Raw genomic sequence first — 19,519 nt, forward strand, 5'->3', positions numbered from 1 at the left:
AACTATGTTGTCAAACTACTGCTGCAGTTTTTGGACCGTGGAACTGATTACATTTAATGTAAAGGTGAATGGGCCATGGTTAGCCTCTATTATTGTTGATGCAAAATCTGGGCATTAACTTTTCCCCAATCATATCTACATCACTGGGAAAATAACATTTGAAGGTGATTTGGTATTTATATATTAATTTTCCCCTCTATTTTTCAAGTTAATTTCTTCCTTGTTTGTTATATACTTAAAGGATAATTTTTCGGGATTCTGCAGAATTCTCACAGAAAGAGTGCGGGAGTGGGACTAATGGATAGCTCTTTCAGACAGCCAGCATGGATACACATGGACGACTGACCTCCTTCTGTGCTGTAAGAATCTATTCTATGTTACTCCTTTCGATGAGTTTTGCTCTTCATAAACCAAAGCTTGGACTATATATATATTTTATATATATATATATATTACACCTTCTCTGGAAATTAGTTGTTGTCCAAGGTTCAGTACACAACTCTCATGACTCTAATTTGCTCATGAGAATGAAATGAATACTTTCATATCCTCCTCGTCTTAAACAAAGAATAATCACTGTCCGATCACGTGGTTTAGAATATAATCTTTATATCAGATTTTGTAAAAGAGAAACAGTAGCAAAAAAACCCTCATCAGTTTCTGCTAGATCATCATTAACTTGAAACTGCCATGTTCACCAAATAATAAAACCAGCTCTCCTAAGACTGATCTCACCCTGCAAGACTTTACTTATTTGCCATGAGCACAAGAACTTTTCAATTATCCGAATGCTGCAGCAGCATGGAACAGTTGATCAACTCATTCTGCTAGAGATACCCGAGAGAATGCTGTCGAGTGAAAACCAGACTCTTAAGTTGAGGTCTTGCAGGTATTCAAGATTGCCACTTCTTAATCAAAAGCTAAAGGGCCAACTGGCTGATTTTCTTGTGCCTGCTGTGCAGCCTTCTGTTGTCTCTGATTTGTCTCACTGCTTACCTGCCGTCCAGTATTGGAGGAGCAGAAATTTCTTTCAACTGGATATTGGAAAGGCCAAAGCCGTTATTTACAGTCCCTGCCACAAACTCCATCTCTCTCTCTCTCTGACAACTGTTTGAGACTGAAACAGACTGTTTGTAAACTTGATGATCCATTTCTAACCAGGCATCCACTCACACCACCACAGCTGCCGTTTGCACCTCTTAATGTCACCTCTCACCACCCCTCCCTCAGTTCATCTGTTACTCAAATCCTTGTCAATTACTCTGTTGCCTTTAAACTGGATTATTCCGATGGTCTCCTGGCTGACTTCCATCCTGCATAAACATGAATTCAACCAAAACTCTGCTGGCCGTATCCTATCTGATGAGCCCTGTTCATTTATCACTGTTATGTTACTGACCTACAATGGCTCCAGGTTCAACAGCAGTTGAATTTTAAAATTATTATGCACTCTTTCAAATCCCTGCATGTCTTTGCCTCTCCCTATCTCAGTAACTTCATCCAACTCTACAAGCATCTGAGAACTTAGCACTCCTCCATTTCTGGTTTTTTGAACATCCTTGATATTAATCATTCCACCACTGATGGTCATATTTTCAGTTACTAAGATTCAAAGCTCTAATTTCCTCCTCAACTCTCTTCACCGCTGTACCTTGCTTTCCTCCACTCTTTAAAATCTACCTATTCGATCAAGCTTTTGATCATGTGCCTAATACCCTTTGTATTTGTCAAAATTTGCTTGATAACACTTCTGTGAAGTATCCTGGGACGTTTTAGCACTTTAAAGTTACAGCTGACAAAGTTGGAGGGCCAGATCTCAGTCTGGTATGCTACCCATAGGGGTACCTGAATTGCACCAGCCACACTTCCACTGTGGGCTTGATGTACAGCTTCCTGGTGGAAGCTGTCAGATCCTACAAGTTTTAGGCTTTTTAATTTGGCATCAAAAGTCTTAAGCAGAGATCAGAGCTCCAACAAAGTGGAATCCCCATTTGTGTTGGAGCAATAATCAACCTTCTCCATTATGAAATGTTACATTTTACAGACGTTATGAAGCTGATAGGGACAAGTGAGTCTTCCATCACTGGAAATTGTATTGTGAATGAACTCTGACTGGTGCAATGGAAATCTCTTCTTACTGTTTGCTGCAAGTGGCCTGTGTGTAATGTGTTAGACTAGTCTCTGCTTGATTCCTGTTGGGCATGTGTTTGCAGTTCACCACTGCTCCTAATTTGTCACTAAATTAGGAATCTGAAAGACCAGAGGATCACCATTTAGGTGACTCCATGTTTATGTAGCTTTGCATGCTCTGTTTGGAATCAAAGACATTGTTGAGCCTCTATACAGGCAACTTTATTTTAAAAAAAATTGAGGTATTAAGATTTTATTGAGGTAGTTTTTGGTATTATAACAACACAATAAACAATGTACATGAAACAATAAACATAGTGCAAAAGCTGTCTCCCTCCCTTACAGGCCCCACCTTTATTAACCCCCTACTCTGAGCTAAACTAACCCCCCCACTTCTGCTGATGATTAATTTTCCGCGAAGAAGTCGACGAACAGTTGCCACCTCCGGGCGAACCCTAACATTGACCCTCTCAAGGCAAACTTGATTTTCTCCAAACAGAGAAAGCTAGCCATGTCCAATAGCCAGGTCTCTGACTTTGGGGGCTTTGAGTCCCTCCAATCTAATAGTATCTGGCTCCGGGCTACCAGGGAAGCAAAGGCCAGAACGTCTGCCTCTTTCTTCTCCCCCGGGTCTTCCGACACCCTGAAAATTACCACCTCTGGACTCAGCGCCTCCATTGTTTTTAACACCATGGACATGACATCTGCAAACCCCTGCCAAAATCCTCTAAGCTTTGGGCATATCCAGAACATGTGAACATGGCTCGCTGGTCCTCCCGCACATTTTGCATACCTGTCTTCCACCCCAAAGAATCTGCTCATCCGGGTCACTGTCATGTGAATCCGGTGAACGACCTTAAATTGTATCAGGCTGAGCCTGGCAAAAATGATCACTGAGCAAAAGTGGAAGGAGGGCAAAAAACCATGGTTTCAAATTGGGGGCTGTAGAAACTATTATGGAGCGAATTAGAGAACCTCGGGTCTAGATAGCTAAAGATATGGCTGTCAGTAGTGGGATATAGGGAAGAGCTCAGTTTTGTAGGATTGAAGATTTTAAAGATGGGGTTGAACCACAAAAAGATCTAAATATGGAATGGGAACTTTATTTTGGTGGCCTTGGGGGATGGAAGCTAATATAGATCAGCAAGGACAGGGTGAAAGATGAGATGCACTTTGCGGGAAGTTTGGACAAACAAGAGTTTACAGAAAATGGAGAATGGGGTAGGAAATCATTGTGTGATTATTCTAAGACATGGATGAAGATCTCAGCATCAGGTGAAGGTGGGTGTTAATATGGATTTCGGCAGTCTTTGTAATGAAAAGGATGTGGAATTGAAAGATCAATGCTAGATCAGTTAGACACCGAAGTTGCAAATAGTCTTGTATAGTTAGAAACAATGGCCAGGGAAGGGGATAGAATCTGTGGAAACAACAAGGCCTCAAAACAGTGCTTGGAGTCTTCATGATGTTTAGCGGGGGGATGGTGTAATGTACACAGAACTGGATGATGTCAGAGGAACAGTCTGAAAGCACAGACAGGGAAGTGGTCAAGAGAATTGGTGTAGCGGTAGAGCTGAATATCAAATGTGCATAATTTGATGTTTTCTTTGGATGGTATCACCAAGGGTCACTACATGAAGCATAGGAAGGGAAATGGGCAGCAGATGTGGTATTGCTCGAGGAGATGTTTGATTTAAAATATCCATTCCAGGTTCATGTTCACACCGTAGGCCAGATATGAGGAAGTCATAACAAAACATGGCAGAGAACTGTATTATGATCTTGTGTTTTTGAGTTCCTGATGGGACGTGTAAGACATAAATTCTATGAACACTTGTCCGATGTTCATGTCAATTGATATTCGCCATCATTTGAAAGGGGACACTATATCAGGATGATTTTCACATCATTGTGATTGAGATTGCAAATGATTTGAGCCAAGAAGAGTGGTTTTGTCTTGGAGATCTGAGACTAAAGGGAAGTGGTTTTGATTACCCAAACTCATTTCCTTGCAAGCTTAGTAGTCTATCTTTTTAAAGGTACATTTTTTGTGCTCTACATTTAATTCCTAATGATCCCCAACAAACTTCAGTTTTCTGATACTTAAATTTTGTTTTGTATGCAGTATTTAAGACCAGAGGATTTTATGGTTTTTGTGGGAAATAAAATTAGTTTGAAAACTGTAATATAATTTGGAGAGGGCAAAAAGAACTAAAGCACAAGGAAAAGGCTCAGATTGGTGTTATAGAAAATATATAAGGAGAAAGGAATCCTATCAAAGAAAGCCCTTGGTGCGCACAACAGGGAAGTATGTGGATAAAGGTGCCTTTTGTTCTGGTTTGATGTATTAAACTGCAGGGTGTATTATAAAACAACCCAGTTCTACCCAAACAAGCTGGTAGATGCCCCTGCGCAGAGGATCTGGGCTACCTTGCGTGATGTACCCATCCCTTGGGCCATCTTGATCATGTAGCACCCGGTATAATTTGCATTCAATGTGTAAACCTGTGTATGATGATCTTAAGTCTTTATTTTTAGGAGTACTGCAGATGTCAATTTATAATCAAATACTAACTTCTTGGTTCTTGCTTTCAAACATTCTAGAAGGTTTGTTAATCTATAGTTTCAGATGAAAATGCATTGAGCTGGGAGATTTTGACAATGTTTCAAAAATGCTGTTGAAAAATAATTTTTATTTTATTGGGATCTTCATTGTTTCTGTCCGGGTTCAGTAATTTTTGATCAGACCAGCCATGGTAACTTGTAGTTTTGTTTAAATATTTTCATCAGAATAACTTGGCACATATACCAGCCAATCCATTGATGTATTCATGCTTGATTCGTTCTGGGGCAAGAAACTCAGAACCCCCCCCCAAAAACGCTGGTTGCTTCCCACAAAGTAGAGTGAACATCGACTAGCATTTAATTCTGGTCACAGTTTTTATATCCTTTGCCAGTTAAAGTGGTCACGATGAAGCTAGGAATGCTGCTAGAGAGGAAGATTTAAGTTTTTTTTTAAAATAAAGGGGTTAATGTCTGAAGTGTTTGGCAACATTTTCTGGTTGTTAGTAGTCCCTTTCCAAACACCTTGTGATACTGAATCATTGACTGACCTTTCTATTTTTATAAGATTGTGAGAAGTTATAGATATTGTCTTAGCACCCTGCTCTTCAAACTAAAAGTTAGAACTACACATGTTGCTGGATGACGACATAAAACTGGTTGGGCATTCAATTTATACGAACATCATGCAGGCTTAATGTCTGCTTAATTTGTACAAAATATAATTGGGTCTTGAAATACGTGAAATAACATCTGCATTCTGAACGACATGGAAGCTGTACAATGGTTAACTGAAGTTCTATAAGTCATTATGCTTATTGATGGGGTTTTATACGTTTGCTTCATATTTGTAATTGCAAGAGATATGATTCTAATTGATATAACTGGGACGAGAATATCCCAGAATGGAACCCTGGCTCAAAAGACCATAATTTTTTAAATATAAAGTGCGGAGGAGCAGGGTCACAGGACTGCTAATTAGTTTTAATAAGAAAAACATTGATTAAACATGAACAAATTGGATTATAATGCAATACGCATGTACCCATCCTTAGCTTAACAAGGAGAGGCAGCATGGTGGCATAGTGGTTAGTACTGCTGCTGCATGATGCCGAGGTCCCAGGTTCGATCCCTACTCTGGGTCACTGTCCGTTGGAGTTTGCACATTCTCCCCGTGTTTGCGTGGGTTTCGCCTCCACAACCCAAAGATGTGCAGGGTAGGTGGATTGGCCACGCTAAATTGCCCCTTAATTGGAAAAAATGAATTGGTACTCTAAATTTATTTGAAAAAACAATTACACACAGGTTTTAGGATAAACACGGATTAAAAAGTACATCTTAATCTACAATGGTTGCATTAACACAGTCCCTTTTATGCACACAGATGACTGTGGGTGAATACACTCTCCACTCTGGTTACTGCAATTGTCTCTTTAACTCAGAACACTTTGTTTACTCTTTCTTGAATTCTACTGAACAGTATCTTAGTCTCTGCTCACTAAACTCCAGTTGCCTTGAACATTATTTCTCTCCCAATGCCCTGGTTCTCTGGACTGTAACTTGTACTTTAGGAAGCCTTCTTCTTTGAAGCTCCCATCCTTTCCAGCCTGTCTTCTGGCAGAGTTGAGAGATGTTTATTACGTGAGGTCCTTTCTCCAACTGCAATCAAATTAGCTAAACTAAAACTGAAAAGCTTCTCCACTGTACAAGGCCCAGTCGCTAAGCAATGCCCACATACCTCTGCAGGCCTATTTATTCCTCACACCGTAATCCTTTCTGAACACAATAGAAACACAGTTGGAAACTAATCAACCTCCACACATACAAACACCGTTGTCCAGCATGAACCTAATGATGGGTTTTACCCTTTCAGGCCACAAACATTAAAACTATATCCTATTTTTGATGTTTACCAATACAAATTGCCTAAATGGGCCGAACCAACACCGAAAAACTACCTTTACTTTCCTAACACAATCTTGAACCCATTCTTTCGCTAAATTGTAATATTGAACCTTACTCACGAAATATAATTAAAGTGATAGGTTGATGCAGAACTAGGAAGCACAACTATTCAAAGGCCAGTGTAGTTTGATATGCATACATAATTATAACTTATTGACAGAGAAAAGCTTTTCATTACGCGTGCTGGATTCAATTAGTTCCTTAACTACAGGTTCCACTGTGGTCAAAGCTATCTTTGTTCACATTTAGTTGGACAATTCTCTTGTGAAAATTTTGCACAGACACGCTTAGATTGTGTGTGCTGTTTAGTGAGAGTAACTATGGAGAACTCTGTATTTAGTCTTGAACGGCTTTGAAATGGTTATTATCTTCTCTTGCCTAATGTCAAAATGAAGGGCCAAACTGAACTGGCAAATATGCTCAAGGGATAGATCAACAGAGATTCAGTGGCAGACATTTATAGGGATATTTCAGAATAGACATTCCAATGTGTAAGAGAAATTTCAAGAGGAGGGCGCATCATCTAGTTAACTAAAAAAAGTTAAAACCGTATTAAACTGGAATAAAAACATATAGTTGCACAATAATCTTTATTATTGTCACAAATAGGCTGACATTAACACTGCAATGAAGTTACTGTGAAAAGCCCCCAGTCGCCACACTCTGGCGCTTGTTCGGGTATACTGAGGGAGAATTCAGGATGTCCAATTCACCTAACAAGCACATCTTTCGGGACTTGTGGGAGGAAACCGGAGCACCCGGAGGAAACCCAAGCAGACACAGGGGGAACGTGCAGACCCTGCACAGACAGTGACCCAAGCAGGAATCAAACCTGGAACCCTGGTGCTGTGACGCAACCGTGCTAACCAATGTGCAACCGTACCGGCCCCCCCCCCCCACACTTTGCTACCGTAAATGGTATCAGAAGATTGGAATGCATATAAAGAAAATTAGAGTATGAGAGAAAGCTAGCTAGTAATATAAGAGTTTCAAAAGATATTTAAGAAAGAGCTAACTCTTGGTAATGGGAAATACGGCTATGGTGGATTAATTAAATGGGTATTTTTTCAGCTGTATTCACTGTAAATCAGGAAATGGCATGGCGAGGAGAACTCAAGAAAATGACAATCACCAGTGAAGTGGTATTGAGCAAGTTAGTGCTGTTGTGCTCCTAATTGTGAGCACAGATACCATAGATTGGAAGATGCTAATGTACCTGCTTTATTCAAAAAGGGAGGAAGACCAAAAACAGGAAACTATAGACCAGTTAGCCAAACATCTGCCATAGTTAATAGTTATTAAAAAATTATAGCAGGGCACTTGGAAACAATCAGGCAAAGTCAACATGGTTTTGTGAAAGGGAAATCATGTTTAACAAATTTATTGGTCTGATCTGCTGAGGATAATGGGGAGCTGCTGAATGTACTGTACTTAGATTTCCAAAAGGCATTTGATAAGGTGCTACTTAAAAGGTTATTGTGTAAAATAAAAGCTCATGATATAGGGAGTAAAATATTGGCATGGATTGAAGATGCAGCAGTGTGCACAATCTATAAGATACACCGAAGGAACGCACCAATGCTCCTTCGGCAACACCTTCCAAAACCCACTGCCATCTAGAAGGAAAAGGTCAGCAAAAACATGGAAACACCACCTGAATGTTCCCCTCCAAGTCGCACGCCATCCTGACTTTGAAATATATTGCCATTGGAGTTTACATTTGTCAGATTTTGTTTGAGAAGGCTCCTGTGAAGGGTCTTTGGGCATTTTGTTTGAGAAGGCTCCTGTGAAGGGTCTTTGGGCATTTGACTATGTTAAGGGTGCTACCTAAATGCAAGGTGTTGTTTCTGAATTTCTGTGCAACTGGGCAACCCACGAGGATAAGCTGAGGAATTGAATCTTATTCTATTTAGTTTTTATTCTGTTAGGTGCTGTTGTGCTCCTAATTGTGAGCACAGGCACCATGCTGTTTAACTTGTGCCCAAGAATGAATCATTGTCTCCAGGTAACAAGTGGGGGAAAACAACAGATGTATAACAAAAATCAGTGGAGCACTTTGCCCTATCTGAGGATGGATGTCACTCCCAAGTCCGAGTTAAACAAACCTCCGAATCTTTCAAGAAGCATGCAGTTTTATTCTCGGGTTTCCAATGCTTGGCAAGATAATAACATGCCCCAGCTTGAAAGTGGTGGTTCTTGTGTTATTCCAAAGAGGAGTGGATTTGTATCCGAGTCTGTAATCTCGGGGGAGTAATCTGTACTCAGAAGCTCTGGGCATCAGTTTCTCAGTCACAATATATTGAAGCTGGTGGAAGTTTTTCTTTTGTTGGTATCCGGTTAAGGAAGCAATGAAGAAATAGGAACATCCAAAACAGTCAAGCTTTTTATAGTCAACTTGAGTGTTGAGGAGAAAAGAAACAGATTTATGATAATTGACTACTTGAGAGCAGATGAGATTTTTAATGCAGCAAGTTGGATGGCACAGTTGTTAGCACTTTGAAGCAGCAGGGACCCAGGCTCGATTCTGACTTTGGATGACTGTGTGGAGTTTGCACTTTCTCCTCGTGTCTGTGTGGGTTTCCTCCGGGTGCTCTGGCTCCCTCCCACAGTCATAAAATGTGCAGGTTAGGTGAATTGGCAAGCCTAAAATTGCTCCTTGGTGTCCAAAGGTTAGGCGGGGTTAAGGGATGGGGTGGGAAGTGGGCCTGGGTAGCGTGCACGTTCAGAGGGTCGGTGCAGACTCGATGGGCCGAATGGTATCCTGCACTGTAGGTATTCTATAATTCTATTCTATGCTATGTTTCTTCACTCGCTGAGTCAAAATCTTGGAACTCTCCAACAACGCTGTAGGTGTACCTACATCATATGGACTGCAGCGATTCAAGAAGGCAGCTCACTGCAATCTGGTCGAGTGCCCACATCTTAAATCTATACATTGATATGACTTATTTTGTTTCATAAAAGAATGATCAATGTGGGCCCAATGGCCTCCTTCATTATAAAAGTTTCTATGATTTATAATCTGTCATTTGAGCTCATAATTTGTTACCAATTCTGCTTGGTTGCATTGCACATTTTTAATTAACCGCAACTTGCATTTATAAATCACTTTTAACATACAACAATGCTCAAGGCACAGAAAAAGCAGATTTGAAGCTTAAGAAATTTGTTTTAAGCTAACTGAAGTTGGCGAAGGAGTAAGAGATGGGATTTGTTCATTAAGTTGTGAAGACTTGAGACTGCACTATTGAAAATGGGAGGAAGTACAAGGGTTCTTTAGGCGGTGGCAACCGTTCTTAGACTTTCTGGCAGAACGATAGACATTGGTCAATGGCAGCAGCGAGTGGGGGGGGGGGTTTACTTTATTTTTGTTTATGTTATTTACACTGGAAGGGTCTGAGGGGGTGTATACACCTGTTGTCTTCAGTCGGGGTGTTAATGTTAATTTATTATTTAGGTACGGGGGGGAGGGGTTTGGGGGGGTTGCTTTTTTAGATTGTGTTTTGTACTTAACCATGTTGGGCTCTTTTTTCTTTCTCATTTTGTTATTGATATTTTATGAAAACCTTTAATAAAAATTATTTAAAAAAAAAAAAGAAAATGGGAGGAAGTAAACACCCATAATAGGAGGTTGCGAGAGGGATGTAAGATGAGTGAGAATTGTAAATTTGATTTGTTCAGAGATAGTCACAAAATAGGTTAGAATCGAGGGTGGTAGATGGATTTACTACCAGACAGGATGTGAATGGTGGCGCTCTGAACGCTTTGTTGGTTTTACTTTTGAAATCTTTTCTTGTGTTGTGAGGCTAACATTCACTTAGACTTTGCTATTGTACCCCTTTTAATCATAGATTTTGTTTGGTTAAATTCCGTAGACTTTAATGCCAATCGACCATGGTGTAACTTCCTTTAACAAAATCATTACTGTGGTACGTTTGTCCCTCTCAGTCCTATATTTGATTTAACCTATTTATCGTCAGTGCTATGAACATGTTAGCCACAATTCAGTCATCAATTGGAATATGAGCTAGAAACTAAGTCATGAGACATTTGTTCCCAAATATCTATCCTCCCTTGAAAGTGATGATAATTAGAGGGATAAGATTCCTGGCAATAATGGGTAACATTCCCAAATTACCCCATTCTTTATATTAGAATATGACCAATGAACCATTCGTCTATTTGGACATCACAGCCAATTGGATCCTGACATCATCTGATGGTAAACGGGAAGGAGACAGGAAAGCAGGAAACTAGAGGCCAGCTTAACATCTGTCATGGGGAAAATGTTATAAGCTATTAAAGATGTTATAACCATGCACATAGATAAATTCAAGTTACTCCGGATTAGTCAGTGTGGTTTTGTGAAAGGAAAATGTGAAACCATTTATTCAAATTCTTTGAAGAAATAGCAGATTCTGTGGACTTAGGGAAATGGGTGGATGTACCAAGACTTTCAGAGGGCATTTGATAAGGTGCCTCATCAAAGGTTATTATGGAAAATAAAAACTCAAGGTGTAGGGGGTAATATTGATGTGGATAGAAGATAACAGGAAACAGGCATAAACTGGTCATTTTCTGGTCAGCAGGATGTGACAAGTAGTGTGCCTCAATTCTTATCATTTATATAAATGGATGAAGAGACCGATGGTATGGTTGCTAATTTCATTGGCAACACAAGGATAGGTAAAGTAAGTTCCGAAGAGGACAACAAGGCTACAAAAGGTTATAGATAAGTTAGGCGAGTAGGCAAAGGTCCAGCAAATGAATTATAATGTGGGAAAATGTAAGGTTGCCCGTTTTGGCAGGACAAAGGGAAATGAAGCATATCATCTAAATGGTGAAAGAGATTACAGAGCTCCCAAGATGCCGCGGGATCTGGATGTCCGACAACATGAATCGTAAAGGTTGCAGGTGCAGCACATAATTAGCAATTGTATAACGGTGCAGACTCGATGGGCTGAATGGCCTCCTTCTGCACTGTATGTTCTATGTTATCTTCTATTGTGAGGGGAATTGAATACAAGAGTATGCTTCAGTTATGCAGGGCATTGGTGAGACCACATCTGAAGTACTTACAAACATATGAATAAGACCAAAAGTAGGTCATTTGGCCCCTCAAGTCTACTCCATCATCAATAAGATCATGGCTGATTTTTTTGTATTTCGAATTCCACATTCCTATCTACCCCCAATAACCATAGGTTCTTCTTAGGCAAGGGAATCTACCGTCCACAGGCATACTTATTTCACAGCGCATGTTAATCCATCAAAGTACCCCAATAATTTGTTTAACATAATTTCCCTTTCATTACACCATGTTGACTCTTCCTGATTCCCATGAGTTTTTCCAAGAGCCCAATTTAGGAATAACAGAGCAGGCTAGAGGTGTCAAGTGGCCTGTTCCTAATTCGTATGTCGGATTAAAACCCAGAAGAGCAAGACCATGCAGGCCCCAATATAAAGAAACTTTCCAAAAGCCTCAATTCTAGCACCTTCCCCATTACAGATGTTGAGTTGACGGGCCTATAATTTCCTGTTTTCTGCCTCCCTATTAAAATAGAGGGGTTACATTTGCTACTTTTCAGTCTGATGGAGTCTTTCCAGAATCTAGTGAATTTACAAAATGAACATCTTCACATTCACATCTATTATATCATTAGTCACGACATGGAGATGCTGGCGTTGGACTGGGGTGGGCACAGTAAGAAGTCTCTCAACACCAGGTTAAAGTCCAACAGGTTTATTTGAAATCACAAGCTCATTAGTCACACCTTTTAAGACCTGAGGATAAAGTCCGTCAAAATCTGGAGACTTGTCCCACAGCTCCATCAGTTTGCTTAATACTGCTTCTGTAGTGTTGTAACTGCTTCCCCAGTGATCGTAATTTCACCGACTTCCTCCCTTCCACCTCCTTATTTACAGCTATCACTGGAATGTTTTTTGTATTTTCTATAGTGAAGACAGCAGCAAAATATTTGTTCATTCCATTTGCCATTATTATCTACTGGCCCCCAGCTTCTGTTTTATATGTTTCTCCTATTAATTCATTATTGTCATTCTCTAGTGGACCAACGCTCACTTTACTTTGTTCCTTTTTAAATATCTTTAGAAACTCTTGCAAAAATGTTTACATTTCTAGCTAGCTTCCCCTTGTACTCTTTCTTTCCTATGATTAGCCTTTTAGCCATTGTTTGCCATTCTTTATATTCTGACCATATTCTGACTAATCATTTGACTTGCCACTCATCTTTGCGCAGTTATATGCTTTTCCCTTGAGTTTAATATTTTCCTTAACTCCTTTCGTTAATCATGGATGGTGGGTCAATCCCTTAGAATTTCCCTTTATAGTAGGAATATACTGATTGGGTATTCAGAAATATCTCCTTAAAATTCTGCCCCCACTGCTTCTCTGTTTATCTATACTTTAACCTCTATCTCCGCTTTCATGCCCACATAGCTGCCCTTATTTAAGTTTAAAATACTAGTATTAGACCCACTCCTCCCTTTTAAACTGGATGTAAAATTCAATCATATTGTAGTTAATGCTACTGAGATGCCTTTACTCAGGATATTAATTAATCCTGACACATTACACCAGTGTTCTTCAAACTTTTTTTCCGGGGACCCTTTTTTGCCAACCTTCGGGACCCAACCCGGCTGACCTTTGCAACCCACGCCGGCCGACCTTCGCGACCCACGCCGAACCAAGAAAGTAGAACACTCGAGACTTGTTTGCGCTGCTTATTACTTAACCATTTACCAAGAAATGCATAAACGTGGTTATACGTGTGAATGTGAGCATTGAGGTCATATATCCATGACTGTCTTATTTTTTTATTCACTCATCAAAACTGCAATTAGCCACATCTTTGTTCCCAATTAACCACATGGGGCGAACAATACTAGCATAATTCTATTTGTTACCATTGTGTCAGTAAGACATTTGAACACTTCCATTCTACATTCATTTGGATGTTACAAATAGTGCAACTAACTCGAGTGCTTTTTGAGACTTAAAGTATATCTATGTAAAAGTTTTGATCCTCTCCACACTTCAAAAGTCAGAATTTGTGTGAAATACGAACCAATTACAACCAAACAACCTGAAAAAGCTTGGGAAAGAAATGGTTATTTATTTATTTTCCTGGTTAAGTCAGATTGTTACGGTGAGGAGCAAGACCATAAGAGTCCCCAGTATAAAGAAACTTTCAAAGCCGCAATGCTTACTTTAGACTCCATCTCTCAAAGAATATCTGAGTTTTGTTCTTAAACAGACAGGGCAGATTACAGCTGAACATTTGATGGTGTATACTAATTAAGGGCCATGGCTCTGGAACTCTGCAAAGTGATTGAAGACTATTAAATGTTTGTGGCTGAGCTGCTAAGGAATGCTTTAGTGATCATTGCAACAAATTGGTCCAAATCAGTTGCTGATCTGGAACCAGTGGGTATTCAAAATTTGCTTGTAATGTACATTTCCACTCTGCCTTTCAAATAATTGCCTCTGCATGAATTGAATTAAATTAAATGGTTGAATAATTTGTCCTTTAAAAGTAAAGGCCGTTGTTAAAATTTTTGAAAAATCTTAATGTGTAGTGCTTATATGGTATAAAACTGTATTCATAACATTTTCTAAAATGAATTTTGTTTTGACAGGTAAAATAGTCCTGTCACTTGGCAACAATGCCATTTCCATTTGGCAAGTCCCATAAGTCTCCAGCAGACATTGTGAAAAATCTGAAGGAGAGCATGGCAGTATTAGAAAAACAAGATATCTCTGACAAAAAGGCAGAAAAGGTACAGTGTGGTTGCATGTGACATCACTTAATTTCTCTTTCCCTTCTTGCTCAAAGTGCAGAATGAGAATTTCAATAACTTTTGCCTGCTTATTTCAATCATCACATTTTCTCCACCTGCAAATGTAAATAACTTGCCGTTGAACTTCTGAGATAGAAACTTCTTAAATTTGTGAAGGCTATTTCACATTACAAGGACCGAATCGGCTGCACAATTTAATGTTTTATTACCTGTACTGTTTATTAGTTATTTGTACTTGTTGCTCTTTCTCATAAAATGAGAATTGAAATGAGAAGTGGTATTTGGAGTCCTGGAATGTTGAGCTGGAGCAAAATATATAAGTTATCTGAACAATTGCATTACATGTTATAGAGTTAAAGAATTTACAATTTTGTAATTTCTACTGTGGTTATACATGGGATTACAGGGCCGTGCAATGAACAAGCTAGTGACCAAGATTGGACAAAGAAAAGGCAATGGGCTCTGACAACAACCACTAAAAACTAATGCTCTAGAGCTAACCGCGCCCCTAGCCAAGCTATTCTAGTGCAGCGCAGACCTCTACTTGACACTGGCAAGTTGCCCAGCTGTATCCTTTCCAAAAAGGCAAGTCAGATCCAGCCAGTTAGTTACCAGTGTTGTGCCAATACTACCGAGTGGCTCTTATTCACTAATAACATATCTACCGATGCTTAGTTTGGATTATGACAGAACCATAATAGGAGTAAGAGTTGGCTACATGACCCATTGAGCCTGCCCCATCCACTGAATAAGATCATGAATGAGCTTCAAACACAACTTCTGCACCCATCCCGAGCTTCTGATTTCCTCAAGAATCTTGTCAGTCTCTGTCTTGAATACACTGAATGAGCATCCACAAGCTTGGAGATTTTTAAAGATTTGCAAGTCTCCGAGTAAAGACATTTTTCCACATAGAATATAGAACATAGAAAATACAGCACAGAACAGGCCCTTCGGCCTACGATGTTGTGCCGAACCTTTGTCCTAGATTAAGAACAAATTAATCTACACCCCATCATTCTACCGTAATCCATGTACCTATCCAACATCTTGGTCATAAATGGGCAAATCCTTAACTTGAGATTCTACCCTCTATTTCAAAGCTCTCCAGCCAGGGCAAAAATCCTCTCATGCTATCAGTTGTGGCTCAGTTGGCAGCATTCCTGTCTCTGGGTCTAAAGGTGGTGGATTCAAGACCCACCCCTAGACTTACAAAAATCTCAACTGATTGTCTAGCACTCAGTAAGTGCTGCAGTTGTTGGAGGTGCTATCTTTTGAATGAGACGTTAAACTGATGCATCTCTCAGGTGGATGTAAAACATCCGGTCGTACTTTTTCAAAGAAGAGCAGGTGAGTTTTTTTTTTTAAAACTCATTTTACGGGATGTGGGCTTCGGTGGTTAGGTCAGCGTTTGTTGCTCATCCCTAATTGCCCTGGATAAGGTGGTTAGCTGCCTTCTTGAACCGCTGCAGTCCACGTGGTTTAGGTACATCCACTGTGCTATTAGGGATTGGGTTCCAGGATTTTGATTTTTTTAAAAACTGCATTATAAAGGGGGAAAATTACTGCTTGATGCCATCAATGGAGGCCAATAATCAAAACCATTCTATTTCCTAGCACTAAAATCCTTCACTTTGAATACAAGTTAAAGCAAAAAAAATGCTCTATCTGAATCAACATGCTTAAAATCAGCTTAAAGTAATGTAGTTAGAGGTGATGCAAATAGGAAGAGGTGGCATGATTTTGTGAATACCCCTCTTACAACAACCGGTAGCGGGAGATTCCACAAGGTTGATGGAAAAGGAAAATGGACGAATGAAAGAAATGCTCCCTGCTGAATTCAGTATTATTGTAGTGAAATTAAGTTTGCGGCAGATTGCAGTTAGACCGTTCTGGTATCTGATGTGTGACTCCTAATTAAACCAGTTCCTCTTCTAGAGTCTAAATCCCTCATTGCCAGTGATATGGGAGTACAAATAGACAGGCAAAAATGAAGCTGGTTAAATGCCAGCTTTCACACCACTCCTCGGTAAATTCAATTTCACTGAAGGAGTTTTCTTTTTCAAGTTGTGCCTTTGCAGTGTTTCTAATATGGTCTGTGATCTGTGATGTGTAACGGGAAGTGGGATATTTCTGTCTCAGTAGTGGCATGAGTATGTGGAAAATGAAGGATAGTCAAGAGTTCTCATTAGGCAGTCATATTGGTTTCGCTCCCACCGCACCCCCCCCCCCCCCCCCCCATCCTCACCCCCAATTGCCTATTGCCTGTGTATTTTGTATGCACCATGATGTCCTTGCGAAAGGATTAATTATTTTGCCACTAATCTTAACTGAGCACAAAGGAACTTATATTTTATGTAATGCTTTATGCAGTCTTTTGTACATCCCAAAGCACATGACATTAAATGAATTATTATTCAAGTGTACACACTTTTGAAAGCAAGACAGTCTGAGGTTGATTATTAGAGCAGTTCTGATGCATGTATATTTTAGAGGATTGCATGTATTTATATATAGCGCTTGGGTGGTCCATAACATTTTAATGAAGCACTTGTGTATGCTAGATCAACATGTGAACAGTTACTTGTTGGTCTTAGAAATGTCAATTCCTTCGCTGCTGTCATATCCATAAAATATATCCCTGACTCCCTTAGTTTCAAGTTTTCAACTTTCTTATCAGGATAGGCAAAACACTAGAATTGTGATTTTGCGGCTTTGAGGAAAACTTGCATTTTTAATACAGCCTGAGTACATCTCCAAGCATTTTGCATTCAATTAATCATTTGTCAGCTGTGGTTCAGTTGACAGCTCTATTGCGTCTGAATCAGAAGCTCCTCTGATGCTTGGTGATCCCAAGATTTCTAATATGACTTGTCTCTTGAGAACTACATAATTTTCTTCAAAAGATATTGATGCTCAATCTGCTGTTTTCCAGAACTTGTGCACTTGTTTTCTCACGTGAGAAAGATTGCCGGGTGTAACAGGTCCATCAATTCGTTCTATGTTTTTGATCTTTCATGATTTTTAAAGTTTAATCGTTGGCTTTGATGATAGGCTTTCATGTAAGTAAAGTCCAGGGCATTTGCCTGGTTCAGTCCCTAGTTCACGATTCTCGAGTTTCCTTGCCCAGCTGAACTGCAGCTTCACGTAGAAGCATATAAATTATCTGAGCAAAGTGGAAAGATGACGCCAATGTGCAGAGAAACCAGTAAGGCAATTTATTCCCTCTCTTTATCCTTTGCCCACCTCCCCCATGAAATACTATTTAAAATATGCATAAGATCTGTCATCTTTGTGGACTACTTTCTTATGAGTACCAACTCTGAAATTAGACTTTGACTTTAGTTTAGCGTGTTCTTCTTTCAGAGACTTTATTTTTGGTCCGAAGTGGAGGTTGCTTCAGAAATGCTACGAATGGAGATGAGCAATGTAGAATTACCAATGAACAGCCCCACTCTTGATCTTTTGAGGGGGTGATGATCATGAAACAGTTATGGATGGTTGTGCCAAGCATGCTTCTCTCAGAGACTCTAACACTTATGTCCTATGAATGCAACTTTTGGCCTCCACCAACCATAGCCATCTTCATTTATGTCAACAATGGCTTCAGCCAGTGGAATTGGTGGTAAAGATGTTCCCTTTGACCACTTTTAACTTCACCTTTGCTGGGGCTCCTTTGTGCTTTTGTTAGTTGAGGACAGTCTGTTATCTGAATCGTTTACTCAGTAAAATTTGTTTTCATATTTGCGCTTTGTCATGCTTTGCAACATAAAATTCTCTCCTGCCCAAGTATGAAATGCCATAAATCATGCATTCTGGATTGGGCTATTCTGGAAAAAGGACTTATTTTTAAAAATGAAATGCAGAAGTCTGGAACTTCAACTTTAGCCTGTCAGGGAACAGTTATTCAATTTGAGATTTATAGTGGCACAGTGGTTAGCACTGCTGCATCACAGCGGCAGGAACCTTGGTTTGATTCGGGCCTTGGGTGACTGTGTGGAGTTTGCACGTTCTCCCGTGCTTGCGTGGGTTTCCTCTGGGCTCCGGTTTCCTCCCACAGTCCAATGTTGTGCAGGTTAGGTGGATGAACCATGATAATTGTGCGGGATTGGGTAGGGGAGTAGATAATGCTTTTTCGGAGGGTCGGTGCAGACTTGGTGGGCTTAACTGCCTCCTGCAATGTAGGTTCTATGGAATATGTATTGAAGAATCCAGTTGAGCGTTCTCAAGTTCTGCAAAGTACTTTGAAAAATGTTGCGATGCTGTTCTAAGATGTATGATAAGTAGAATTTGTTTGCAAATGGTTCACTTTTTAATCTACAGTATCTTGATTTCTGAGATGTTTCCTGTCTTAATGCACGAGAAGCTTATTGCATTCCGCAGCATGTTTTCATTTAGTATGTTGAATCGATCAGAGTTCACGTTTAGTGAGTTATCATTGAAAAAGGCAACAGCTGAAATTGTGAATTCACAGAAAATTGGTAAACTAGGCACCAAAGGTTCATAGACTAATTTTCTACTTAATAGCTTTCTATCTGAAGCAGCAGGTGTTTGTGGTTGGTAGTCATCTCTGAACGGAAAGATACATTAAGTAATTGGCACTTAAGAGGCTTCCTCTGCGTTGACCTGCTTTCTTGACAATGCAACATGAAGTTTAGCAATTGTATTTTTAGTGACAATGTTGTTTAATGCTACATAAAATATTAACTATCTTTTCAACAGTATTACTGTCTTGTTATGGAAAATAATTATGTTTATGTTAAAACAGTGTTTCCATAAATGTGTTATGTCAAGGGAATATCAAGGAGAGAGGATCAATTTCAACCAGAAAATTTTAGATCGGAAGTAAGATGAATTAGTTTAGGCGCAGCTAAGAAATAGCAACGGCAGCAAACATTGGTAGGGGATTTTTGGTGGGGCATCAAACACTGGTGTTAATGTAGGGCATGGTATATATCATGAAGTTAAAGCGGCATGTAACACAATAATTGTGGGCGTCTTCAATTTACACACAGACTGGGTAAACCTAATTAACACTGAG

At 39.7% G+C, this 19,519-nt stretch overlaps 1 protein-coding gene across 4 annotated transcripts in view; it reads left to right on the forward strand.

Moving 5' to 3' along the window:
- cab39 (calcium binding protein 39) overlaps positions 1-19,519 on the forward strand; it is an 87,417-nt gene that overhangs the window by 11,476 nt on the left and 56,422 nt on the right. For 2 of the 4 annotated variants that reach the window (XM_072474583.1, XM_072474584.1), the window contains exons 2-3: positions 242-359; positions 14,317-14,457. In XM_072474583.1, the coding sequence (XP_072330684.1) occupies positions 14,344-14,457 (114 nt within the window). In that variant the 5' untranslated portion in view covers positions 242-359; positions 14,317-14,343. The remainder of the gene's footprint in view (positions 1-241; positions 360-14,316; positions 14,458-19,519) is intronic. The other 2 variants (XM_072474585.1, XM_072474586.1) reach the window with 1 other exon arrangement.

The sequence above is a fragment of the Scyliorhinus torazame genome, chromosome 14, assembly GCF_047496885.1.
Source record: "Scyliorhinus torazame isolate Kashiwa2021f chromosome 14, sScyTor2.1, whole genome shotgun sequence".
Classification (NCBI taxonomy): Eukaryota; Metazoa; Chordata; class Chondrichthyes; order Carcharhiniformes; family Scyliorhinidae; genus Scyliorhinus; species Scyliorhinus torazame.